Source organism: Mya arenaria, chromosome 13 (assembly GCF_026914265.1).
Source record: "Mya arenaria isolate MELC-2E11 chromosome 13, ASM2691426v1".
Taxonomy (NCBI): domain Eukaryota; kingdom Metazoa; phylum Mollusca; class Bivalvia; order Myida; family Myidae; genus Mya; species Mya arenaria.
In genome coordinates this window covers 9,327,500-9,354,619 of record NC_069134.1, presented here as the reverse complement: position 1 = coordinate 9,354,619, position 27,120 = coordinate 9,327,500, and the positions used below count along the sequence as shown (strand labels likewise).

At 35.3% G+C, this 27,120-nt stretch overlaps 1 protein-coding gene across 2 annotated transcripts; it reads left to right on the top strand.

The window, feature by feature from the left end:
* Nucleotides 1-1,651: 1,651 nt before the first annotated feature.
* Nucleotides 1,652-27,120, top strand: LOC128213419 (amiloride-sensitive sodium channel subunit beta-2-like). 2 transcript variants are annotated; one of them, XM_052919093.1, is made up of 13 exons: nt 1,652-1,917; nt 2,160-2,372; nt 3,251-3,877; nt 4,046-4,224; nt 4,810-4,890; nt 15,393-15,484; nt 21,124-21,287; nt 21,542-21,752; nt 23,290-23,365; nt 23,652-23,709; nt 23,924-24,006; nt 25,595-25,670; nt 26,125-27,120. In XM_052919093.1, exons 2-13 carry the CDS (start codon nt 2,199-2,201, stop codon nt 26,410-26,412), a joined length of 2,109 nt encoding a protein of 702 aa, XP_052775053.1. In that variant the 5' UTR covers nt 1,652-1,917; nt 2,160-2,198; the 3' UTR covers nt 26,413-27,120. The 2 variants fall into 2 exon arrangements, with proteins under 2 accessions (XP_052775053.1, XP_052775054.1); XM_052919094.1 differs by having other exon boundaries at nt 1,652-2,059.

Here is a 27,120-nt window from a genome sequence, read left to right as displayed (position 1 = left end):
GTATACCCTGTGATAAAATGCGTCTTAAAGCTACTTCAGAAGGCAATATTTTGCTTTGAATGAAGACTTTAAACAAAGCTAACTTTACTATTTCTCAACCATTTTAATTGAAACATAGCACAGTCTACGCCGCTTACAGAAGCCGGCCTTCGGTCTTTTACCAGAGTTTTATTGAGAGTTTAGTTTCTTAAAACACTTTGGCAAACCTTTTCGCAAAACCGATGCATGGTGGAGCACTATCAAAACATTATTTTGAAAACAGGTTTGTCGAAGTGTTTTAAGAAACTAAACACCTAATCAAACACCGCTAAAAACGAAGGCGGGGCTCTATAAGCGGCATAGACTGCCCTTAAAATGGTGTAGAAAAAGAAAAGTTACCTTCATTTTAAGCAGAGTGTTGTCTTCCGACGTATCATATATGACGTAATCTATCACGTGGTATACACACACTGACATAATTATTACCGTATCCAACATGGAGAAAGATAGTGTTTGTGTTTATAAGACATATAGAAGACGAGTTACATTTTATTTGTATTTGTACATCTTGTTGAAAATATAATAAATATATAAAACGGTATTATTATTTACGTCCGTCTGTGTTAAGTTCATTTTTAATTAAGCTCTTTTTTCATGTATTTATAGAACAATACACTTATTTTCGATTCATAGGATAAAATGAGATTATTCCTAAAATTATCATTTGAGTTTCAACTATAACACTAAGAGGGTATCTACCTAATTATGAGAAGAGAATATAACAAAAGTTACAATGCAGTTGCTCAATAGGCTCCAGGGTTTTAAAGCCCCATACTTCGCATCTTTACGCTAGAATAGTTTAATTTGGAGATCTAGAGACAAGGTAAGGTTATTGGTTTAATAGACCGCAAAACATATGATGACAAGGTTTTTGCTCTAATGTCTAATTTTAATTCATTTTCAAGGTTTTTACCATTTTCGCACATGCGCTTCTCAATCGCAAACAATTCTTTTCACGAACGTCTATGATCACATCCAAGTTTTGTACAATGTTTCAAGAAGTATTTAGTTATCAATTTGATATTAAATTATTTATCATATGTATTTTGTATTTTGTAAACTTTGTGTAAAGAATTTTATTTCCCAAAATATTTCCAAAGCGCTCGGTGTTCCATAGCTTTTGTTTTCTTAGCAACGTTTACAAGATTACGGTTCTTTCATATCTAGAAAATCTGTTTCATAAATGATCAGAAATATTTGACAAAATTAACAGTACATAGGTATACTGAAACTTGAAAGTTCAAAGCCTGTCCATGAACTGTAGGAACATTCATTTAAAATGCGGTTATCAGTCGGCCACATACTTATAAGTTCTTTGCAAAATGCAAATATTTAACATTCAAGGTATGACATAACAACTTACTATCAACTTAATTCGCAACACAACGGAAATGTCAATAGAGAAGTCTTAAATCGTGACGAAAGTCTTACTGTAACAATCGTTAATGGTTTCTTATTACGTTGAACAGTTATTGAGCATTAGCTTCTAAACATATTCACCTTTCAAAAAATCCTTTACAATATTTGAAAAAACATTCGTGATTCAATGATGTACATGCAGTGAAACGAGAAACCATTTTGAATGTATTAAAGGTATAATTGGAGGCCAAAACCGAACAACCTCTTTGATCGATGTTCAAATTGAAAAAATAAAGAATGGATATCATATCTGATTCGTTTGTGCGTCGACATTGACATAGACACAAAACAGTTCATACCAAAAGTTTATTAATTGGAGGATTACTTAAATATCGACGTATATACATAGTTAAGCTTTGAGAGAAATCGTGATTTAAAAAAAGAAAAAAAAAATGAATAGCATATCTTATTCGTGTATGCAATGACATTGAAATAGACACAAAAAGTTCATATCAAAAGGTTGTTAATTGGAGGATTACTAATATTGACGTATAAACATAGTTAAGCTTTATGAGAAATCGTGATTTTATGTGCGTCAACTGCTCATCCAGGATACCTCCATTCTATATATGTGTTATATACATTAACTAATAAAAAATAAGTAAATAACATATCAAATACATATGAATTTAAATATATATATTTAATATATTTATTTATTTATTTTTGATTTAAAAAAATATATTTATTTTTTTATAAAGCTTTAAAGAATTACAACGAAAGTGAAGAGTCAATTTGACATGAATGGTGTTGAGTATTCACGAACAAGCAACGGAGTCTTATCAGCTGTTAAGTCGAAAAGCTCTTCTGTCAATGGGTCGAGAGTACAAGGGTACGGGGTAGACAGGGGACAAAGGGGAGTGACCGGATATACACATAGAGGAAACGGGAGATGGAATTCGTACGAGCAGGAGGTGGGACAAATCGTTTTGTAATTTTACATATGTTTTTTTTTTTAATTTTCAAATAGTTAAATAGTGAAACATAATTGCACTTAATGGAGTTGTACCTTAACTTACTTAAATACTTTATTGGTATAGTTAGGAAAATAATCACCAACTCTTTTTATTTGGTTTCATTGGTAATTAGTTACCAAATTTTATTTGCACAATTGCTTTGATATTCAAGGACCTGCTACCGTCTTTCATGACCATTTTCAATACATTTAATGATATAATGGCTTGTTAAAGGATAAAGCATTGAAAAATCACGATAAGAAAACAATCTTATAATAGGTTACTAGATTATTGTATATCCCCTTAATGTGCTACAATAATATACGGCTTTACTACAATCTTGCTGGTTAGGATGTTTATTTCCCAAATTAGTAGTATTAATCCTTGCATGTTATTTTTGTTAATGTTCTTTTCAATACGACGTAACTCGGGCTTGAATTTTTTGCTTATTGCTCGTATCTTTCAGGTTTGACTTTTTCATATTTGATTACTATTTTTTGGTCTGAAAACCTGATTCAAACGTGTGTTAAAGGGTATTAGTACTAATGGAAAATGAAAATACAAATATTGACCACCATTAATCTAAACAAACAACATGCGACGATATGCAAATACCAGGGAAGAAACACTAATTACCAGGCTTTGTTTGCAGCGATCTGGTGAATTTCCCATTTAAATAACATGAATCACAACGATAAATGATTCTTATCAATTAAAGGAAAAATTCGTTTGTTATGATCATAACGATTTCATACTTATTTTCATTTTCTTTTCGTACATTTATCACTATTAAAAACATGATTACACTTAACGTTCCTCACAATTTTGACCTGAAGCGGCGTTATGACCGGAACGCAGGCAGCGGCAACGATGATTCTGGGAGCTTGGCGTCCCGGGACTCGGAAGGAAAGAGGAAGAGCTTCCGGCGGTTGCTGTCACGGTTCGCCGACAAGACGTCTATGGTCGGCGTGGGCTACATAAACAGCGCTAAATTCCTGTGGGCCCGGATCATTTGGTGTTTCCTGTTGCTCATTGCCGTCGGCGCCATGACGCTTCATTTGTGGTATCTTATTAACCAGTACCTAGAGTACCCCGTTGTGACCAAAATATCTCTCGGGTATTCAGACTTGCGCTTTCCGCAGGTGACATTTTGTAATACAAACACCTTGCATAGAGGAAAGCTTGATGCCTACACAGGTGCTGATGAATTGAAAGCATTGATACGCGAGCTTAAACCAGAAAATATAGCACCGGATATGTTTGACCCCAACTGGGATCCGTTCGTTACCACAAACCAACCTCCACCTGATCCACCGTCAGGAAATAGTGGGGATATGCAACAGCCGACCGAAGACCCACAGCAGCCGACGGAGGGTACGCAACAGCCGACAGGAGACACACAACAGCCGAACGGGGATGCGCAACAGCCGACTGGGGATACAAGTCAACCGCCATTAAGAAAGGTACATTAATTATCTTTCATCACATTTTATAGAATTTCATGACAACTGCCGCTGTAAGAATCATACTAGTATGTCATATTAATAATTCTAGACTTCTCTACTTAAGTGATAAAAGAGAAGCAACTCCAGTGGTATTGGCCCATTTGTATTTTGTTATGTTGCCCTTAGAGACGCAAGCGGTTTGTGGACAATTACGGTTCTATCGATCCCACAAAGTATGACCCTTTGGCCGCCAACGACCCCCGGAAGGATGCCCCGCCCCCGGGCAGTAACGAGTATGACGGGGAAATTGACCCTGAGAGGGAGCTGGATACCGTGTTCAAGGACCTGTACATGGACCTGCCCAAGTAAGTAAATATTTTGATTAGTATCACTATTTGCTTGTTTTGTTATAAGGAATTTGAGTCCGTTGCTGACCAAACCAAAGCATATAACAAAATGTTTAACTAATAACCACATTGTACTAGGAATACATTTAGACTGTTAGAAATTGGTTTTCTATCTATTGATACTCAAGAACAGGTCAACCAATAAGGCTAAAATTAGAAGTTAGACCACCCCAGAATCCCCGACATATATACTCGTTACTGGTAGAAGTTTAAATACCTTCAAATTTATATATAAATCACATCTTTTATGTAATGCTTGAATGATTATTATCTGCCAGTGAGTGCATAAAAAATGTATTTGAATTGTTATATGTACAATGTATTTTATTCAGATATGAACAGAAATGATGTGATAGTATAGTCCATTTTTTAAAATCTGTATTGTAATGAATGTTTTGTAAGAAGAAGGCCTTCCTATAAATATAATGATCCTGTTACTATGTTATTGTTTGTAACTACCTTCTAAAATTTCTAGTATTTTTTGTGGCGAGCCATTCGTTCATTTCCCCACAACTAGTGCATTTTGGCGTGTTTTCTTTACAGGCATGTGCGGTCACAACTAGGCCACGACATCAAAGACATGTTGCTGAGCTGTTCCTTCAATGGGCGGGTCTGTTCTTCCGAGTAAGTACTCCCGGGTGCACTCATTACTCGCGATGTTTCAAAATGACCCTCTCACCAATTTGCGTCTTGCATTTGAGGGTCAGTTTGAAAACAAATGACTGTTACTCACCATTTCTGACCAAAAAAATAACAAGTTGTCATCCTATACCGAACCCAGACTTTGTCTGTAGTCTTTGCTTTCGAAGAATTTCTATTCCCGAAACTAGTAGTCAGTAATGCCTCAGGACAAAATGCACCCATTGACCCGTTCTTATTCTATATAAATGATGCAATCCTGTTCGAAGTCAATTTTTAGGCGCAGTCAAGCGCGACGTGTTATCATAGCTTATGACGCTTGATATGGTTAGGGTTAGAGTAAGCGTTAGGGTTATGGATGTGGGGCCATTGTTTATAATTCATATGAATTGTTTTATGTACATAAAGGCGATTGATATGTATGTAACCCGTTGTTTGTTTTCAGTACTGTTTCTTCAATAATGTACAGTCTAATATGAACAAGTTTGTGATTCGCGTTAACGTCAACGCACTTACAATGTAGCCTTATTATATAATGAACAGTATCGTATTAACTAGTTAACTGGGGTTTTAGGTCCGCAACCTTTCAACAGCAGAACTATATTTGTAGCAGATTTTTGACAGCGTAGTGAATTAATCCTATACTATAATCATTGTATCTTTACACCTGTATTTACCCGTGTCTAGACGATGAAATATGCGGGATCCCAAATTTGTATTTAATAACCATGACGTAATATGTGCGCCAAATATTTTATTTCGAGAACAGACACTATTCGGCTCGTGTTAAATTGCTGCTTATGGGATAGAATAAAGGTAAGGTCCACTTTTTAATTCACTGTTCTTTCTACTATAGATTGATTAGATATTAATACACACATATACATTCAGGTCTTAGCGAATGCTAGTTGAGTAGAATGACTGAAATTTCATTTGAATCTCCCTCTCGCTGGTAGAAAAGTACGCCATTGGTCGTACATAATGTTTCGTATAGAAAACCGCTTCGTTGCTTTTGTGGTATGTGTATAGTATTATCATATTTGAAGCAACCTTATTTCAAATGATAGTTTGATAAAAATTTACGACCATGCTTGATTCAATTGTTTTCGAATACTACAGTGTTTTTTTAAAGCGAAATAGCATTGAACATGATACGATTTATCTGTGTTATACATATACATGGGACATGCCAGTAAATAAGAATAAAACGTACCACGGCAGTTCTTATTCCTCTAAAATGTATTTATACCAATAATTAACGCAAAAGAAAAAACATCACATTAATTACTAATGATATACGCTCCCAATTATTCTTACATATCCGTATTAAGAGGACAATATTGTATGTCTTAAAGTGACACTCTTATTCAAAAATCAATACATACACATGAAAAACAGACATCAATTTTTACTGATAAACCTTTTTCTACTTACTAAATAATGCATTAATGGAAAATATTGAGAACTGATAACAAAATTGTAACTGTGTATTTAATAGCAGAAAGCACAAACATATTAAATGATTGGTGAATGCTAAAAGATTTAGTGTGGTCTACTATGGTCTCATATTGCCTGTTTTATGCATATTTCTTTCAAATTTAACTCGGTATCATTCATAAAAACCATTTTTTTTCGACATTTATTCATCTTTATTGGAACATTAAAACAATATCATTAATAATGGTAAATCCTATTTAGGAGTAAGAGTGCATCTTTAAAATTGTCAAAATCACTCCAATCTGTTCACGATAATTTTAGTAAATTAAATTTTGTTGTTCAGCTTACATTATTACCACAGAATATCCCATAATTTATTTTTATTCTATTATTTATTTCCTCAATTTCACCGGCCTTTTGCTAACATGATACAGAATACAGGTAAACTTATTTAAACTATGTTATTGTTAGCCGATATGGTAAATATGCATAGTTGTGCGACTGAGTCATATATACATATTGAACGTGCTTGGTTGAATAAAACTAGGCCAACATTATACTTTAACATTAGGGCTTTAAAATGGCGCAATATTTGAATGGTTTTGTGATATTGAAACTTAAAAAGGCGAAATGTGATTATGCATATTAATCTTCTAAGCGTGCAATTATGTGTCCGTCCATACATTTAATTAAATGTAATATACCTTGCTTACCTAATGCTTCATTTGAATTTTATTCAAACGTTCGTTTGGTTGTTATTGGGTGGTTCAATTGTATTTCAGTCATTATATACTAAGGTCATTGTATAACTCTAGTGCAGTAAATAAGTATATTCATCCAGTTCAAAAATACATTAGTGCTCTATAATTTGAAACTATTTGTTCTGTTCTGCATAAGGAAAGGCTCATTTAAAACCCAAGTTTCTTTCATTGTCAGTGAATATTTTATTGGTCAGTACTATTTAGATAATAAAATTAATGTGCACTGGTAAATGTTTGTCGCCTGAGTAAAAGACAGTTTATTGACTAAGGGTTCAATAGTTAATAAATAGACTATAACTAATATGAGGTTTACATACTTTATTTACACACTTTTAATGCAGTATACACAATTGAATAACGTTTTGGCAATATTGATATTTTTCATACATTTTAAAGTTTGATATCATACAATTTATTTACAAAAGGTAGAACACGCACTTTTTACAATGTATGCCATTTTGCAGTTCTTTTATAATTGTACAGTACAATCAACGGAGTTATAATAATGACATATGTTTATATTTGAAATGCTAACGACACAACACAGTCGGGAATTACTCAATGTCACTAGCATTTATCCAGCTATTAAAATTTTAAGGGTAATACTTCCACTTCACAAAGTATTGTTTATTACGTCCTTTGCCTCGGCGTTTTAACACGTTTTCCACTTTCCATGTCTGATAAGCATCCACGTGTACTTTCTGCAACTCACTTTCATAAAATATTCCTTTAATACCATCGCCCTGCAGATCTTGTAGTCTGTAGATTGGTAGTATGCCTCTGTGGTACCTTGTATATACACGAAATATCTCTCCTGAATACGTCTGATCGTAAGCTCGAGTAAACACAGTTTTCAGATGACTGATGCGTACGTAGGTGCCGATTTTAAATTTAAAAGGCTTCAGATTCGGCATTAGTTTCTTTCTTTTAGGGTTTTGTGCAAAGTATGTAGCTAGTCTCACTTCTTCCTGGTTATTTTCCTTGACGTCGGCGGGTTGCATATCAATGGTTCTATGATAGGTATTGTTGTAACTATCGGCGATGTTTTGCAATACGGATATATTATTGTAATTGTCTTTGTGATTAAAGTAGCGATAGAGTTTCTGTTTGATAGTTAAAATTGCTCGCTACGATGTTGAGGCCTTGGTTTCGTTCTGTGTTGGAAAGTAATGCACGTCAAACTTGCGCATGAGGTCCTGGACACGTTTTGCTTTAAACTCTTGTCCTGAAAATGCATACAGCGAAGTATAAGTTTTAGAATAGACCTTTTTAATGGATAAAATTTACACGATGTTAAAATGTTCACAAATGTTAACTTTTATATATACATAGGTATTCTGTTAATAACGTACATTTATCCGTGATCAATTTTGCTGGATCTCGACCAGAGTTTTGAAATATGTCAGCCAGTACCTTTCCAAGAGGCGCTGATAATTTGCAAAGAAAAGCCTTTCTTTATACGGTTGTGTACGCTCTGAGGCCATTTCATACGAATCTTCTTCATTATATCCATCATCGATGTACTGGTCGTATGAATTGTTGAATTTATCTTTATTTTCTTTGTGGGCGATTTCCCAAAGATGGAGAAAACCATCATTTTCTTCTATATCATCTTCCATTGCATCGTCACTTTGTTCTTCAGTCCTGCGTCGTTTCACCGGCGGTTCGCCCATGGTTTCCCTTGTTTCCGGGCACCAACCACGTGTCACGTGCCTTTGAACATTGTGTGCAGAATCAAATAATAGTCCACAATCATCACAAGCTTGTCCCTTTTCAGCCATTGCTTCCTCTTGATCGTCGATGTGAACAGTTTGAACTCCGACCGTAGAATGATGTAATTTAGACATATCATTCTCTTTAATAATAGCATCAAGACGTTCTGGAACGCGATTGGTCAATTGCGACAGTTTATTATAATCCCGAATAAAATGGCTACATTTCAATTTCAAATCATATTTTAATCTGTCATCTTCCGCAGTGAATGGTTTTAAGTCCACGAGCAAATACCCGTAGGGGTATTTTGTTGCTTTTGCGAACGCATTCATGACTTTATCCGTGTGTCCCGGGTACATTTGACGAGCCAGTGTCATCAAGGATTGGCGGTCTACTGGATTATTAAAAAGTACCAGATAATGACAGTTGCGTCTCTGTGTAGGATCTTTGTTGCCAAATATGTTCTGATTGATAGACACAACCGACAACGATCTATGGTGGGAACCCTCCGTAAATTAATCAGTGATACGTTTATCTTTCCCAGCTTCAGAAAACAAGTCGTCCAAAATGAGTAAATTATTAATTCTGGGATCAAAGAAGTCGTCATCTGCCAAATCGTTTGGAATACCTTGCACAAATTCTACTTTAGGTAACACGGTATTTTTGATAATCGAATACAGCGGTTGCCATCTCTTGAAAAGCCATACTATTCTGTGCACACTAGGCTGGATCCTAGTGTTATGATGTTGCAGCAAATTCGTTACAAATGTAGTTTTTCCACATGCTGAAATAAAAAGAAAAATTGTGTCAGTTCAGCGTTTCAATACTTTGGTATTGATAGTATATATCATTATTAAAGATATATTTAAACAAATACCTGTAGGTCCCGAAATCATCATAGTAAACGGATGCTGAAACGTCATATTTTGGTGAAATCTTATTTTCCTCTGGCGGTGGTGGTGGTGGTGGTGGTGACGCTTCATTGAACACTATTTTTTGCTCAAGTTCCTCCGCATTATGCTTGTGTTTTTGATGTCTCAGCATAGCATCCCTTCTTGAAAAGCACTGGTCACAGTGTGGACAATTAGCTGAATGCATGTTGTTACTCCGATGTCTTGATCCCGAATGATAGCGTGTTTCCTTTATCCCTGCTTTAAATGATAATGAAAGGCCTTTTTGCTGTTTTTAGCCAATCAAAGTCTCGCAATAACAAGTGTGTGCGCATGCGCAAATTTATTATATAAAACATACCTATTCATAGTTTGTTTTCATTTTGCAGACGGACATTCAACGTCGTCGGAATTAATGTGATGTGACAGTGCAAAACGCTTAACATAACGAGAAAAGGTAATTCTTTAACATAATTTTAGTCTCGCCTGGCTTTTTGTAGTCTCGCCTGGCTTTTTGTAGTCTCGCCTGGTTTATTATTGCTTCGCCGGATCAAGTTTTGAATATATATATGGATAACATGACTCGTGTTTAATTCTTACATAATTATATATCGCGTACGTCTCGCCTGGCTTTTCATTACCTCACCTGATCAAGTTGCCTATACATAATTATAATTGATTATTGATATGGAAAACATAAATCGTGTGTATTTCTTACATAATTATATACCACGTATATTGAAATCTTTATCAAAGTAAAATAATATTTATTTCCAATTCAATTTTCTTTCAGTCCACCTCACCATGGCTCACCAATGTGAGGTTTGTGATGCTAGTTTCCCAAAACCTAGCCAGCTTATGCAGCATAGGCGCACGGAGAATCACTGGCCAAAATTTACATGCCCAAGCTGCAAGAAAACTTTCACCAGAAAGAATAACTTGAAACAACACATGAAAAAACATGAAGACGAAAATAATCATCATTGTCCGGAGTGCCTTCGTGTATTTACATGAAGAGATGCTCTTGATGAGCATTTCATGCAACACGCAGGCCAAAGTGGTGGAGGCAGAAAAAGGACTCGTGATGACGGAGCAGATACCAATGTCAGTCATAAGAAACAAAAATTAACAGCAAAAGACGATGCGAAAGCATACTATCGGATGGATAAGATCAGTGAAAAAAGAATAGAAAAGTTCAACTCGACTGTCATCGTTTACACGAGGACGATACTACTCACTGGGAATATTGTAGTGACTGCAATAGATATTTTATCAACACAGCATGTTTTGCAATGCACAAGCAGAATCATGATACTGGAACATCCACTTGTTGTCTGTATTATAAATGTAGAGAATGCGGACAAGCAATTAATATGCGGAAGCATAAGAAACCTCACATGTGTAATGAAACATACTGTAAAACCTGCAAAGAATTTGTGGAAGAAGATCACAAGTGTTTCATGCAGCCAGTGGACGAAAATGAATCTTTGACCACAACTACTAAAGCAAAAACCAAGGACACCATATATATATATATATATATATATATATATATATATATATATATATATATATATATATATATATATATATATATATATATATATTGACTTTAAATGCACACAAGATCAACAACTCCAATGCGAGAAAGGCTATCTTTCAGACGTGAACGGGAAGTGTGTTAATTGGAATAAAGCAAATTGTGGCTCCTTTGAACATCAGCCGAACTTATGCGTCGTGCAAAGGGTATGCACTCAGTGTCTTGATAGTAACTTATTTATCGATTCAGAGTGTGATCATTGTGGAAAAAATGAACTAGTTTTCAAAGGAGAGCAAACCACACAGCAGTTTTGTCAATGGTTATTCTCTGAGGAGAATGTTAGTGCTACCGTCATTTGTCATAACTTTAAGGGCTACGACAGCTATCCAATTTTACAATACTTACATGACAATGCCATCCTACCTGAGGTCATTACCAATGGAACGAAATTTATGTCCATCAAAGTTCCTGTGTGCAAGATCCGCTTCATAGACTCTATTAATTTCATCCCGATGGCTTTAGCGGACATGGCTAAAGCATTTGGAATATCAGAATTAGCAAAGGGGTATTTTCCACATCTGTTTAATCGAGAGGAAAATCAAACCAAAACCCTGACCGAGTTACCGGACCTTAAGTACTACACCCCAGATGGTATGAAAATAGACAAACGATTGGAGTTCCTTGCATGGTATGACATACACAAAAACGACGCGTTTGATTTTCAATATGAACTGTTAAAATACTGCCGATCAGATGTGGACATTCTGAGGAAATGCTGTCTGAAGATTCGTGAATTGTTTCAGGACATAACGAAAAAGGATGAAGTTCTTGTTATAGATCCGTTTGAAAAATGTTTGACCATTGCATCGGCATGTTATTTGGTGTTCAGGCGAAATTTTCTTGAGCACGAAAGTATTGGCATTATTCCAACACACGGGTACAGACCTTGCACACCAAAAAGATGTGTACATACAACATGGACGAAATGTCGGTGAAAAACAAATAGGTCCTTACAAAGTTGACGGATACTACGAAACTGAGGAAGGAGAGAAAGTTGTTTTAGAAATGAATGGTTGCTTTTGGCACGGTTGCAACCGTTGCTTTAAAAGTAACGCCATCAATTCCATGAATGATATGACATTGGGCGATCTGTTTACCAGAACAATGGATAAACAACAGTATATAGAGTCCCTGGGATATACGTACGTGTCGAAGTGGGAATGCGATTTTAAAAAGAAAATACAAGATGTTCCAGGGTTGCAAGAATTTATCAAATCTGTAAATATAGTGACCCCTTTGGAGCCGCGAGATGCGTTTTACGGAGGGAGAACAGAAGGATTTAAATTATACGAAGAAGCGTCAAAGGACCAAGAAATAAACTATTATGACGTTACATCGTTATATCCATATGTTAACAAAACTGGGAAAATACCTCCAGGGCATCCCGAAATTGTCACAGAAAATTTCAAAGACATTACTAAATACGAGGGTCTCATCAAGTGTAAAATTGTACCTCCACGAGGACTCTACCTGCCTGTTTTACCCATGAAGTCGAATGGAAAACTGCTCTTCAGCCTATGCAGATCATGCACAGACCAATACCAGCAGTCGCCATGTCAGCACACTGATGATGAAAGAGCTTTCCTGGGTACTTGGGTTACAGATGAGGTGAAAATGGCCCTGTCTCAGAGCTACAAAATATTGAATATCTATGAAGTTTGGCATTTTGATAAGATATCACAGTATGACCAAAACTCAAAATGCGGCGGTATATTCACTGAATATGTGAATACCTTCCTAAAAGTCAAACAGGGGGCCAGTGGGTGGCCTAAATGGTGCAAAACAGAAGATGACAAGCAGTCATATATTCAAAGATTTTATGACAAAGAAGGTATACTCTTAGACTGTGATAGGATATGCAAAAATCCAGGCATTCGATCCTTGACAAAGCTGATGCTTAACTCCTTCTGGGGCAAGTTTTGCCAACGTACAAACCTAGCACAGACGTCTTATGTAACAGATACAAAGGAGTTCTTTGACTTTATGACCAGCGATCCACAAGAAATAAAGAACATCCGTTTTGTAAATGAAGAAACTGTGCAGTTAGACTGGGCATACAATGAAGATTTTATTGAGGCTTCTTTTCGGACAAACGTTGTCATAGCTGTATATACAACAGCACAGGCGCGCCTGAAACTTTATAGTTACTTACAAGGCCTAAATGAACGCACCCTGTACTGTGACACAGATTCAATTATATTTTCATCCAGACCAGGGCAGTGGAAACCACCACTCGGAGATTATCTCGGAGATATGACAGACGAGGTTTCGGGAAACAAAATTTCGAACTTTGTGACTGGTGGGCCAAAAAACTATGCATACAAAACAAAACGGTGTGATAAAAATGGTTATACATCAGTCTGCAAAGTGAAAGGAATCACGCTTAACTTTAAAAACTCCTTAAGATGAATTACGCTATGGTGGTAGACATGATTAGGGGGTCATCCATTGGTAATTCTGTTCAAGTTGCAGATATGAAAACATGCAGGGACATTACTAACACCAAACTTGTCACGAGACAAGAAACCAAAGACTATAGGATAATGTTTGACAAAAGGGTAATCAATAAGGATTACCTCACCTATCCGTATGGATACTAATGTACCCTTTTCTGTATAAAAACGAGTGTTTAACATTATATTTTGTATATATATTTAACTGGTTTATAGAATGGAATTGATATGCTACACATTGTGTTATATGTACATGTATTTAAAAAGACTTGTAAAATAAAACGATTCAATTTTGTATTGATGTGTTTATTCATTATAACTATGACTAGTATTTATCAATGTTCCGAAATGAATTATTTGGGGCTCATATTACGTCATCAATTGGGATCCCGCATATAACACGTTGTAAACACGGGTATATACAGGTGTAAAGATACAATATAGTTCTGCTGTTGAAAGGTTGCGGACCTAAAACCCCAGTTAACTAGTTAATACGATACTGTTCATTATATAATAAGGCTACATTGTAAGTGCGTTGACGTTAACGCGAATCACAAACTTGTTCATATTAGACTGTACATTATTGAAGAAACAGTACTGAAAACAAACAACGGGTTACATACATATCAATCGCCTTTATGTACATAAAACAATTCATATGAATTATAAACAATGGCCCCACATCCATAACCCTAACGCTTACCCTAACCCTAACCATATCAAGCGTCATAAGCTATGATAACACGTCGCGCTTGACTGCGCCTAAAAGTTGACTTCGAACAGGATTGCATCATTTATATAGAATAAGAACGGGTCAATGGGTGCATTTTGTCCTGGATAGGCATAACTGACTACTTCCACTGAACGACCTTCTTCCAGAGTTTGATAATTTCCACTCAACGACCTTCTTCCAGAATTTGATAATTTCCACTCAACGACCTTCTTCCAGCATTTGATAATTTCCACTCAACGACCTTCTTCCAGAGTTTGATAATTTCCACTCAACAACCTTCTTCCAGAATGTAAAAATTTCAATTCAACGAACCTCTTCCAGAATTTGATAATTTCAATTCAACGACCTACTTCCAGGAAATAATAATTTCCACTCAACAACCTTCAAATTTATAATATTTTCCATTTAAAGACCTTCTTCCAGAATACAACAATTTCTATTCAACGACCTTCTTCCAGAATTTGATAATTTCCATTCAACGGCCTTCTTCCAGAATATAGTAAATTCCATTCAACGGCCTTCTTCCAGAATATTATAATTTCCATTCAACGACCTTCTTCCAAAGATAATAATTTCCATTCAACGACCTTTAAGATTATAAAAAAAATCCTTTCAAAGACTTTTCTAATCGTTTTTGTTTCTGTCTTCGTGTCTACAGTGGGTGCTCATATAGTCGTAATTCCATACATGTTTCCTAATATGAGTATACATGTGTACTTGTCTCTTACATTCCTTGTGCCGTACCTTAAAAATAAAGCGTACAGGGGAACGTTTTTTGGGGTCTCAAAAGGACTCGTGTTCTGTTAACGGACCAAAGAGTGATTCAGTTCAGCTTTTGTTGTCTACACAAACAAGGTACACCAAATCATTATGATAAAAGCGGTCCTATTTCTCTTTCAGGTTGTTTCGGCTCCATCAGACGACGGAGTACGGTAACTGTTGGTCGCTTGACAACGACAAGTTCAAGGCCATGTCACCAGGACCAGACGGTGGTAAGTTTTGTCTGCAAATAGTCTTTTGTATTGGCATGTTTTACCAAAAGCTAATGTGTTGTGCGTTTTTTTAACTGGATAGCTGTTGTTTCATCTTCTGATAATCTGATATTATCGCCCGGGTACTGCTTGAGCTGCGATTGCTTATTTGTTAATTTGAGATGATCAACGCCTAATGTAATGGTTTGACTCGCCGTTACGCAATCACGACTTAAACTGTGTTTAAATGCAATAAGTGACCTGCGAAAGAAGTGACTGCAATTCCCAGTCAAATTCAGACATTAGAAGACTTGAAGAAACAGAGTGATATACCAGAGATCCGGTTGCGATACCTAGCTCTCTGCGAAGTTACCTCTTGGTTTTTTAACTTGCTGACTGATACACTGGATACTACTTTCATAGGTTTAACCTGTACTGAGTTCACCATTATCTAAGTAAAACCACTTTAATGCCGAGCACTATGCAAGGAAGCAACAGGTACAGTATTTAAATATATTTTGGTATAACACGGCCGAGGTTTGAACCTTCCGCACACGAAGCGCATGCTCTACCATTGATCTGTCTTTGGTTTCGCTCTGATCTGTTAAGGTATTTGTTTGTCGATCATACTAACAAAGACAACGATTGTCCTTAACAACAATTGACAATTAATACATGTCTCAAATCTACGCTTTCGTTAAATTCCTTTATGGGGATAAAAATAAATTGAAAATAGTTAACCAGTCTAGTTTCTAAAATAACGTTTTTCATTGGTGGCCCATTTAATAAAACCTTAGAAACTCTACGATGCCAAACACTTGCACCTGTCTTTTAAAGTTGACCTTTCAACAGATATACCGTTTTTACAACTTTTTTATTTTTTGTCTTGGAAAGAGCAAATTTTTGCGTTAATATCTGCAATCCAATGATAAAAGTTTGCTGACAAAAGATCAGATCGCAGATTTTTATACTTCCGTTCGAAATTATACTTCCGTTCGAAAATTAATGTTTTTTTGGCTTAACGGTTTAAGAAAAATGCATAACATATTATTTTTTTTACTTAAATACAAAAATCTGCGATCTAATTTTTTGTCAGCGGTCTTATATAACTGGTTTCGATGCATTTTCGTAAAAATTGGCCCGTTTCAAGACAAAAAAAAAAATTGTTAAAACGTTCAATCTATGAGAGTGCAGCTTTAACTTAATATACCTCTCAAAATTAACTTTTATTAAATTAATTCTCATCTTTGACAAACTACTATTTCACCTTCATTTCTTATAAAAATCAATGAAAGGCGTAAAACTTTCAACACAGAATAACTTCATTTCCGGAGACTAGAATTCAATTAAATGCCAATTGCTTTTCATCCATCATCCGATTTTGTGTTAAAAATAACAATGACGGAAAGAAGAAAAGTTATCAAACTGTATGCTTTAATATACAAATGCGGTTATACCTGTTGGAAAAAACAATTGGTAGCTACAGAACTTACAATATAATTTACTTGTGTTGATATTACCATTGTTTGTAGCTGCACAAAACATATAGTATCAGACTTGTCTAATGTACTTGTGTTGATATTACCATTGTTTGTAGCTGCATAAAACATATAGTATCAGACTTGTCAAATGTACTTGTGTTGATATTACCATTGTTTGTAGCTGCATAAAACATATAGTATCAGACTTGTCAAATGTACTTGTGTTGATATTACCATTGTTTGTAGCTGCAAAACACATATAGTATCAGACTTGTCAAATGTACTTGTGTTGATATTACCATTGTTTGTAGCTGCAAAACACATACAGTATCAGACTTGTCTAATGTACTTGTGTTGATATTACCATTGTTTGTAGCTGCATAACACATATAGTATCAGACTTGTCAAATGTACTTGTGTTGAAATTACCATTGTTTGTACGGTAGCTACATGACATATAATGCAATGCACTTGTATTAAAACAACAATTTCTAGCTACATGACATATAATGCAATGCACTTGTATTAAAACAACAATTTCTAGCTACATGACATATAATGCAATGCACTAAAACAACAATTTCTAGCTACATGACATATAATGCAATGCACATGTATTAAAACAACAATTTCTAGCTACATGACATACAATGCAATGCACTTGTATTAAAACAACATTTCTAGCTACATGACATATAATGCAATGCACTTGTATTAAAACAACAATTGGTAGCTACATGACATATAATGCAATGCACATATATTAAAACAACAATTTCTAGCTACATGACATATAATGCAATGCACATGTATTAAAACAACAATTTTTAGCTACATGACATATAATGCAATGCACATGTATTAAAACAACAATTTCTAGCTACATGACATATAAAGCAATGCACATGTATTAAAACAACAATTTCTAGCTACATGACATATAATGCAATGCACATGTATTAAAACAACAATTGGTAGCTACATGACGTACAATGTAATGCACATGTATTAAAACAACAATTTCTAGCTTTATGACATAATGCAATGCACATGTATTAAAACAACAATTGGTAGCTACATGTCATATAATGCAATGCACATGTATTAATACAACAATTGGTAGCTACATGACGTACAATGCAATGCACATGTATTAAAACAACAATTGGTAGCTACATGACATATAATGCAATGCACGTGTATTAAAACAACAATTGGTATCTACATGACATATAATGCAATGCACATGTATTAAAACAACAATTGGTAGCTACATGACATATAATGCAATGCACATGTATTAAAACAACAATTGGTAGCTACATGACATATAATGCAATGCACTTGTATTAAAACAACAATCGATAGCTACATGACAAATAATGCAATGCACGTGTATTAAAACAACAATTGGTAGCTACATGACACATAATGCAATGCACATGTATTTAAACATTAATTGGTAGCTACATGACACCTACTGCAATGAACATGTATTAAAACAACAATTGGTAGCTACATGACATATAATGCAATGCACATGTATTAAAACAACAATTGGTATCTACATGACACATAATGCAATGCACATGTGTTCAAACAACAATTAGTAGCTACATGACATATAATGCAATGCACATGTATTAAAACAACAATTTATAGCTACATGACATATAATGCAATGCACATGTATTAAAACAACATTTTCTAGCTACATGACATGTAATGCGATGCACTTGTATTAAAACAACATTTTCTAGCTACATGACATGTAATGCAATGCACTTGTATTAAAACAACAATTTCTAGCTACATGACATATAATGCAATGCACTTGTATTAAAACAACAATTTCTAGCTACATGACATATAATGCAATGCACTTGTATTAAAACAACAATTTCTAGCTACATGACATATAATGCAATGCACTTGTATTAAAACAACAATTTCTAGCTACATGACATATAATGCAATGCACTTGTATTAAAACAACAATTTCTAGCTACATGACATATAATGCAATGCACTTGTATTAAAACAACAATTTCTAGCTACATGACATATAATGCAATGCACTTGTATTAAAACAACAATTGGTAGCCACATGACATATAATGCAATGCACTTGTATTAAAACAACAATTGGTAGCTACATGACATATAATGCAATGCACTTGTATTGTATTAAAACAACAATTTCTAGCTACATGACATATAATGCAATGCACATGTATTAAAACAACAATTTCTAGCTACATGACATATAATGCAATGCACTTGTATTAAAACAACAATTGGTAGCTACATGACACATAATGCAATGCACATGTATTAAAACAACAATTGGTAGCTACATGACATATAATGCAATCCACATGTAATGCACATGTGTTAAAATAACCATTGGTAGCTACATGACATATAATGCAATGCACATGTATTAAAACAACAATTGGTAGCTACATGACACATAATGCAATGCACATGTATTAAAACAACCATTGGTAGCTACATGACATATAATGCAATGCACATGTATTAAAACAACAATTGGTAGCTACATGACATATAATGCAATGCACATGTGTTAAAACAACAATTAGTAGCTACATGACATATAATGCAATGCACATGTATTAAAACAACAATTGGTAGCTACATGACACATAATGTAATGCACATGTATTTAAACATTAATTGGTAGCTACATGACACCTACTGCAATGAACATGTATTAAAACAACAATTGGTAGCTACATGACATATAATGCAATGCACATGTATTAAAACAACAATTGGTATCTACATGACACATAATGCAATGCACATGTGTTCAAACAACAATTAGTAGCTACATGACATATAATGCAATGCACATGTATTAAAACAACAATTTATAGCTACATGACATATAATGCAATGCACATGTATTAAAACAACATTTTCTAGCTACATGACATGTAATGCGATGCACTTGTATTAAAACAACATTTTCTAGCTACATGACATGTAATGCAATGCACTTGTATTAAAACAACAATTTCTAGCTACATGACATATAATGCAATGCACTTGTATTAAAACAACAATTTCTAGCTACATGACATATAATGCAATGCACTTGTATTAAAACAACAATTTCTAGCTACATGACATATAATGCAATGCACTTGTATTAAAACAACAATTTCTAGCTACATGACATATAATGCAATGCACTTGTATTAAAACAACAATTTCTAGCTACATGACATATAATGCAATGCACTTGTATTAAAACAACAATTTCTAGCTACATGACATATAATGCAATGCACTTGTATTAAAACAACAATTGGTAGCCACATGACATATAATGCAATGCACTTGTATTAAAACAACAATTGGTAGCTACATGACATATAATGCAATGCACTTGTATTGTATTAAAACAACAATTTCTAGCTACATGACATATAATGCAATGCACATGTATTAAAACAACAATTTCTAGCTACATGACATATAATGCAATGCACTTGTATTAAAACAACAATTGGTAGCTACATGACACATAATGCAATGCACATGTATTAAAACAACAATTGGTAGCTACATGACATATAATGCAATCCACATGTAATGCACATGTGTTAAAATAACCATTGGTAGCTACATGACATATAATGCAATGCACATGTATTAAAACAACAATTGGTAGCTACATGACACATAATGCAATGCACATGTATTAAAACAACCATTGGTAGCTACATGACATATAATGCAATGCACATGTATTAAAACAACAATTGGTAGCTACATGACACATAATGCAATGCACATGTGTTAAAACAACAATTAGTAGCTACATGACATATAATGCAATGCACATGTATTAAAACAACAATTGGTAGCTACATGACATATAATGCAATGCACATGTATTAAAACAACAATTGGTAGCGCCAGAACGTAAAATATAATGTTTTGGTGTATACTTAATTTGATTTATCAAATCTTTGTGAATTTCGTAAGGGCCTTTTGATTATTTTGATTACCTAATTATCTTCAACAGTAGGAGGGAGTTACAACGAATTCAATTAAATTGAATTGCGGTAGGTGAAATGTTACAAGTAGGTTTTCTGCATTTTTTACTTATTTTACTGATTGTTTAAAAAAAAATGTCTGCTGTAGGGTTGAGCCTGCTGTGGTACCTCGAGTCGTCGGAGTACCTGAGCGGGGTGACGACCGGATATGGTGCAAGATTGCTCCTTCACGAGCCTGACTCGTACCCATACCCCGCACAGGAGGGCATCTTCATCCCGGCGTCCATGGAAACCTCCATTGGCCTAAAAATGGTACGGAATATCTGCGAGAGTGAGCATTGTGAGGTTAAGTGGTTATTTAAATGTAACGACTTTACTGAGAAAGTAAAATTTTCAACACAGAAAAACAACTTGTTCCTCACATGAACAAAAAACAACAATACAAATTATAAAATAAAAGTTTGTTGTACCTGGTCAAAAAATGTTTTGTGACAGAATCATCACATTGAGAATGTCATATGGGCACTTTATTGGCAGCCGAATCAACGGTCGCTCATCTTTTACAGACCTTCATCGCGCGTGCCAACGGCAGCTATGGCTCGTGTGAGTGGGGAGACGACTTCCGTTCTCGGTATGACGTCATGTACACGCGACGCTCGTGCCAGAGTTTCTGCGTACTTGAGGATGTCGTTAACACGTGCGGGTGCTTCGACAAGGAGATGGAGGAATTCGCCCGGAAGCTGAACGACACTCTACGCCCCTGTAGACAAAATGAAGGTATTTGTTTGTTTATTCTAAATTCTGGTAAATGTAAACATGTAACGCTCAGGACGTGCGTTGGTGCCGTGTTTGACCACACAATTAACAAATCACACTTGCACAAAGGTCTTCTACGTTCTACAAAGGGTGTGGTAAATGTCTCTTGTATCTCATAAATTTATGACTAGTAAACTATCAAATCAACTACCAAGTTCAGCGTCTTGTCTGTCTCTCTGTATTTTGATATGTCTGCAAGTAACAGGGCTCGAGTCGAATCGAGTAACTGTATCATACTATTTTAATTCATCTGTATAAATTGCTTGCGCAGGTATAGAATAACCACAAAGTAGCCAATTTATTTATCCGAAAAGCATGTTTTTGCATTATTTTCTTCATGTTCTTAATAACAAAACAATATCCTTATTTCCCTTCTGACTGAGATTTAAAGCTTTCAAATTATCTCTGTCTGTGTATGTGTGTGTGTGTGCGCGCGCGCGTGCGTGCTGTGTGTTCGTGCGTGCGTGCAGGCGTGCGTGTGGTATTGGTAGGGCGGGCGTGCGTGCGTGCTTTCGTGAGATTTTTTCTAATCCGATATTTGTGACCTTTTGTGAAAATGATTGTATAGATGTAGACCCGATCCGATCTACAATCGAAAATACGTCATCTTTGGTTAACAAGGTCATAAGGTAAAATAATAGAAAAGTTGCACTTGTTTACGTCTTAACATGACGAATCTTCGTCAAAAGTCTGTGTTGATGCAATTTTGAGTAAATTTCCAATATTAATACGAATAGGTAAAAAGGTCAAATATCAGAAAATCTGTATCCATGCAGCATTTTTCATTTTCGTGAAACTTGGTCAGAATGTTTCTTAAGTGGTTTGAAGTTTAATTCAGTCGGAATGGAAGGGTACTCAGGTGAACGATATAGGACCATAATGGGAATCTTGGTTAACAATTGTGTCATCGTTATTATGATAATAATTATAAACAAGTTTCAAAAAGTCAATGTGTGAAAGAAGTTGCTCACTGACAAAAAAAGACAAACAGTATGAAATTTGTGATCGTCGACAAATTATATATACGTGTATATTGAATGTGAATAAATTGCTTCGATACGTGTGGAAGTTGCCCAAACGCGCAAAAACATTTCACAAAAAATGTAGAAGCAGAGCAAATAGAGGTGTAGACGCCACCAACATCAATGACGCAACCCCATTGGTCCAGCACTGGTCACACGATGGCCCCATATATTTACTTATCTCCTATTGTACCAAAATGGTGTCTATTACGATTTCGATGAATTAACGAAACATTTCAAACAAGTGTTGGCATTTTGATGAACAGTAAACAGGTTAACGACGTTACAAGTTGTATACTTTTAATACGGAGTAGGTAGGTGACTGGATAGGGGATATTCGGAGCGCAGGAAACCATATATGGTTTCCATTGCCCCGTTTATCCCATATCGGGTAACCTATTTGCTCCATAACTTATACTATTGCTACTTCATAAATGCCTTTGTGCTTACATTGTCTGTCTGTTTCCTGTATACAGAACTGCGGTGCATGGTTGACCTGGAGAACCGCTATGCGAGGATGGAGCTGAGTTGTGACTGTGGGGAGCCCTGCAGGTGAGACCCCAGCTCTTGTGAATCGCAAAATAAACTATCGGTATAGCTCTCAGTCATGTAATGCTTGATAAACGAGTCGCTCTTTTGGTGTGTAGACCACAAATGTTGACAGTAACAAGTTCAATTTGCTTCTTTATTTCCTGTCACTTCCTATGAACTGTTTCGCGTTGACAACCATATAGTACATGTATCTTACGACGTATTACATTATATCACATTGAGGTCGCACTTTTATAAGGTACTTACGAGCTAATGAGTTCAGTACTAAGCATTGTTTTCTTTCCAGAGAGACCAAGTACGGGAAAACCATAAGCCAAAGGCAGTGGCCGACAGACGACTACGCTGTAAGATATTTATAATAAAAAACAAGGTGTACGCCATTACCTTCCACAGTAAAGTTATGCGTAAAAACGTTTAAATTGTGTAGAAGTTTGTGTATATATTACATTGTCACGATTACCAGTATGTTTCGTGCGGTAAACATTAATAATTGTTTTGGGACGTCATGTTAAAGAATGGTCTCTTCTCCTTTGCACGTGTTTTACTTCTTTTTTTCAGAACATCCTGCTGCTAGGCGTTTGTGAAAAGAACCTGGAGAAATGTAAAAACCTAAAGGACATGGGCAACTCAAGGGATTTAAAGTACGTGATTAACACGTCAAGAATGGTCATTGCATGAACTCCATTAAGATATGACTGAAGGATTCGTTTACTTAATTGAAGGTCGGCGTTTATTCGAGAACACAATACATGTATGCATAATTAAAGCTTACATAGCAAGGTCGCCCTGGTCCAATTCAAATGGTTAATGTCTTTAAAAAATAGATTTTTAGTATCATGACTAATGTGACTTAAATTGATATTGAATAAAGTGATGAGTTCAATTAATCCGAAATCTATACAAAAATATATTCGAGGGCAGTTATATTTGTTAAATTTGTTATTGTTTTATTCTGTTTTCCCTACTGCTGTGTACAATACTGCATACATTTGAGTTAACACTTTTGGCCCGGCTTGATTCACTCGTTTACAGGTGAAGAGAATCCGGCCCCAATATCACAAAAATACCCATTTTCAATCCGTTGAACTCATTTTTCCATTTAACCGCAAAACATGAATCAAAAATTTATATGTTTTATAATTTTTTCTTAAAGATTATGTAGATAAAAATAATATGTCCATATTATATAGACTGAACAATAATTAAAGAGGGGAAATTGTAATTCAGACCTATTCATTATTATTTTTTTTTACTTTATTCTTCATTGTTTTCAAATTGAAGCTGGTTCTGAAGAAGCAGATATTGTAAAATTTGTATTCATTGTTAATTTTTGGACAAGTCATACAAGTGTATGTTAGGTTTCGATTTTTGCGATGTACTGAATATAGCCCGGGCGTACCTCGGCAGTAAGCCCGCTCTATTTGGTGTTTTGGTGCATTCATCTGAGAATTGATCTACGTAAAATTAATGAAAAGAACTATTATCCTCGATTGACATTGGCCCACACAGAGAATGCAAACACCAAACTAATTTAAACCTTCAGTAGACTCGTGTTGCGGTGAACTCGACACCAAGACGATAATGCCATCATTTACCGGTCAAGTTATTTTGATGCAGTGGGTATAGGTTACACACCACCATTGTTATTCCCTATATAATTCAATGTAAAATTATAATTTTTAGACAACATTTGAAGGCATTTCGAGCGAATGCAGGCTATGATAACCATATATATTCTTAAAGTACAAGCTTTAAATTACCTTTTAAGCCAATAAAAAAAAGGGGGGGGGGGTCAAGTTATTCCTAAGAAAAATCGCTCCACTTGAAAAACAAACTCTAAAAATTGCACCGTCCGCCATGACAGTTCTTCCAAAATGACCTTTCAACTATAGGGCAGCGGTTTATGCTTTAATCTCTACTCTAAATGATAAATCAAACAAGAATAGATACTTAAGGTATAAAAGTTTCAGGAATAATGATATTTTTGATTTACAGTGTCTTGAGCATGTGAAAACATGTCTATCAATCATAAGAACATTTATTTTTTTATTAAGAATTTTCCACACAACGGAAGTACATATGACGTAATGGTGACGTCATTCCTATATAGATTGTGTCTTTACCTAGGTATCGCTTGGCCCTTGCCTTGGCTTATATTTTTAACGTTTGGCTAATGTGCTTGTCCATGAAGTTTTCATTGAATAATTGACTCAATATTATTTTTTCAAGCTACAACTTTTTGAGGCTGAATATCTACTACGAAGATCTGAACTACGAAACGATTGAGGAATTTCCGGAAATAGAGGTAGGAATTCGTCGTCGTCATATCATCATCATCATCATCATCATCATCATCATCATCATCATCATCATCATCATCATCATCATGCCTCCTCGTACTTTTTCTATTCCGCTTCCTCCGTAGATCAGTACCATCAGAATGAGCGATCAGACGTACATGCGGGCAGGCGTCAAACATCGGTTTCCGCACAATAACTGAAATTAGCATTTATTTATAGTGATGAAACTTGGTATGTAAGTACCTACAGGGGAGATTAAGCTTGGGATTGCTTTTTTTTTTTTTTTTTTTTGGGGGGGGGGGGGGGTCAAGGACACTAAAAATATTAGTTTATTCTTTTCTTACTCATACAGGAAATCAATTGGCTATAATTTCTAATTGCAGATATAAAAAAACAACCTGGTGTTGTCGCATTGTAGCGCTTCAAAAAAATTGTTATACCATTACTGTTATTTTCTAGGTTCAGCAGTTCCTGTCGGACGTGGGCGGGGCTATCGGCCTGTGGATCGGGCTGTCCATTTTGAGCCTGTGTGAGGTGGGGCAGCTTCTCATTGAACTGTGTGACTATGGCATACACACCGCTAAGAAACAGAGTAGGTATGAGCGGAAAAAACTACGGCGGCAGGAAAGAACGAAAATGTCGGAGGTTGAAGGTCATGGCAATAATGGATATGGCCCGTTTCCGAACGGCGATACATCGTATAATGACTTCAGTGGTATTAATATGACATTTAACCCGAGGATATAAACCTTAAACGGGCCTCTTCAGGATTTGGAAGCCATATATAAAGCAGAAAGCTGCATTTAATTCGCATTGCGATTTGTTGTGATTCTCAATTGCAATTGTTTTGTCAGTTAAACATGAAGCTGTGTTATACTTCATAAAATATAATGTTTATTGTTTTGGGAGGTAGAGCAGACGTAATTTTTTACCAGTTCTCTTATTAAATGACAGGTGGGATCAGAGCAAATTCTCGGTTTTAAGCAAAAGACACATTAAATTTTCCAGCGCACATCGTCACACTTGTTCCAATATTGAATGAAAGTAAGCCATAAAGCCATGGATGTGTATTGCCTATTGGTAAGTCAATGGGCGTGTCCAAACAGGTCAATAAGTAATTCAGGAGTTCTATACGCTCATAAACTTTAATGACACTATTTATTCAGACTGTTCAAAAATCCATGTGTTCTCTTGCAGAAGAAAGATTCTGTTTTCTGAATACGGTTTATACTGCTTGGTAACTTATTCTTGGCAATTTGTGTATGCCATTCTTTACATGTATGTAAGTACTTTTCTAGATTGGATTAGTTGCTCGCCTTATTGTTTTACAATATTTTGCAACAGAGAATATTTGATGGTCATTTTAGTATTTCTGTTATTCAGGGAATGCTGTTGTGTTTGATAGGTCCATCTATAAACATAGGTTTGCACTCAAATAAAGCTGGTCTTTTACTA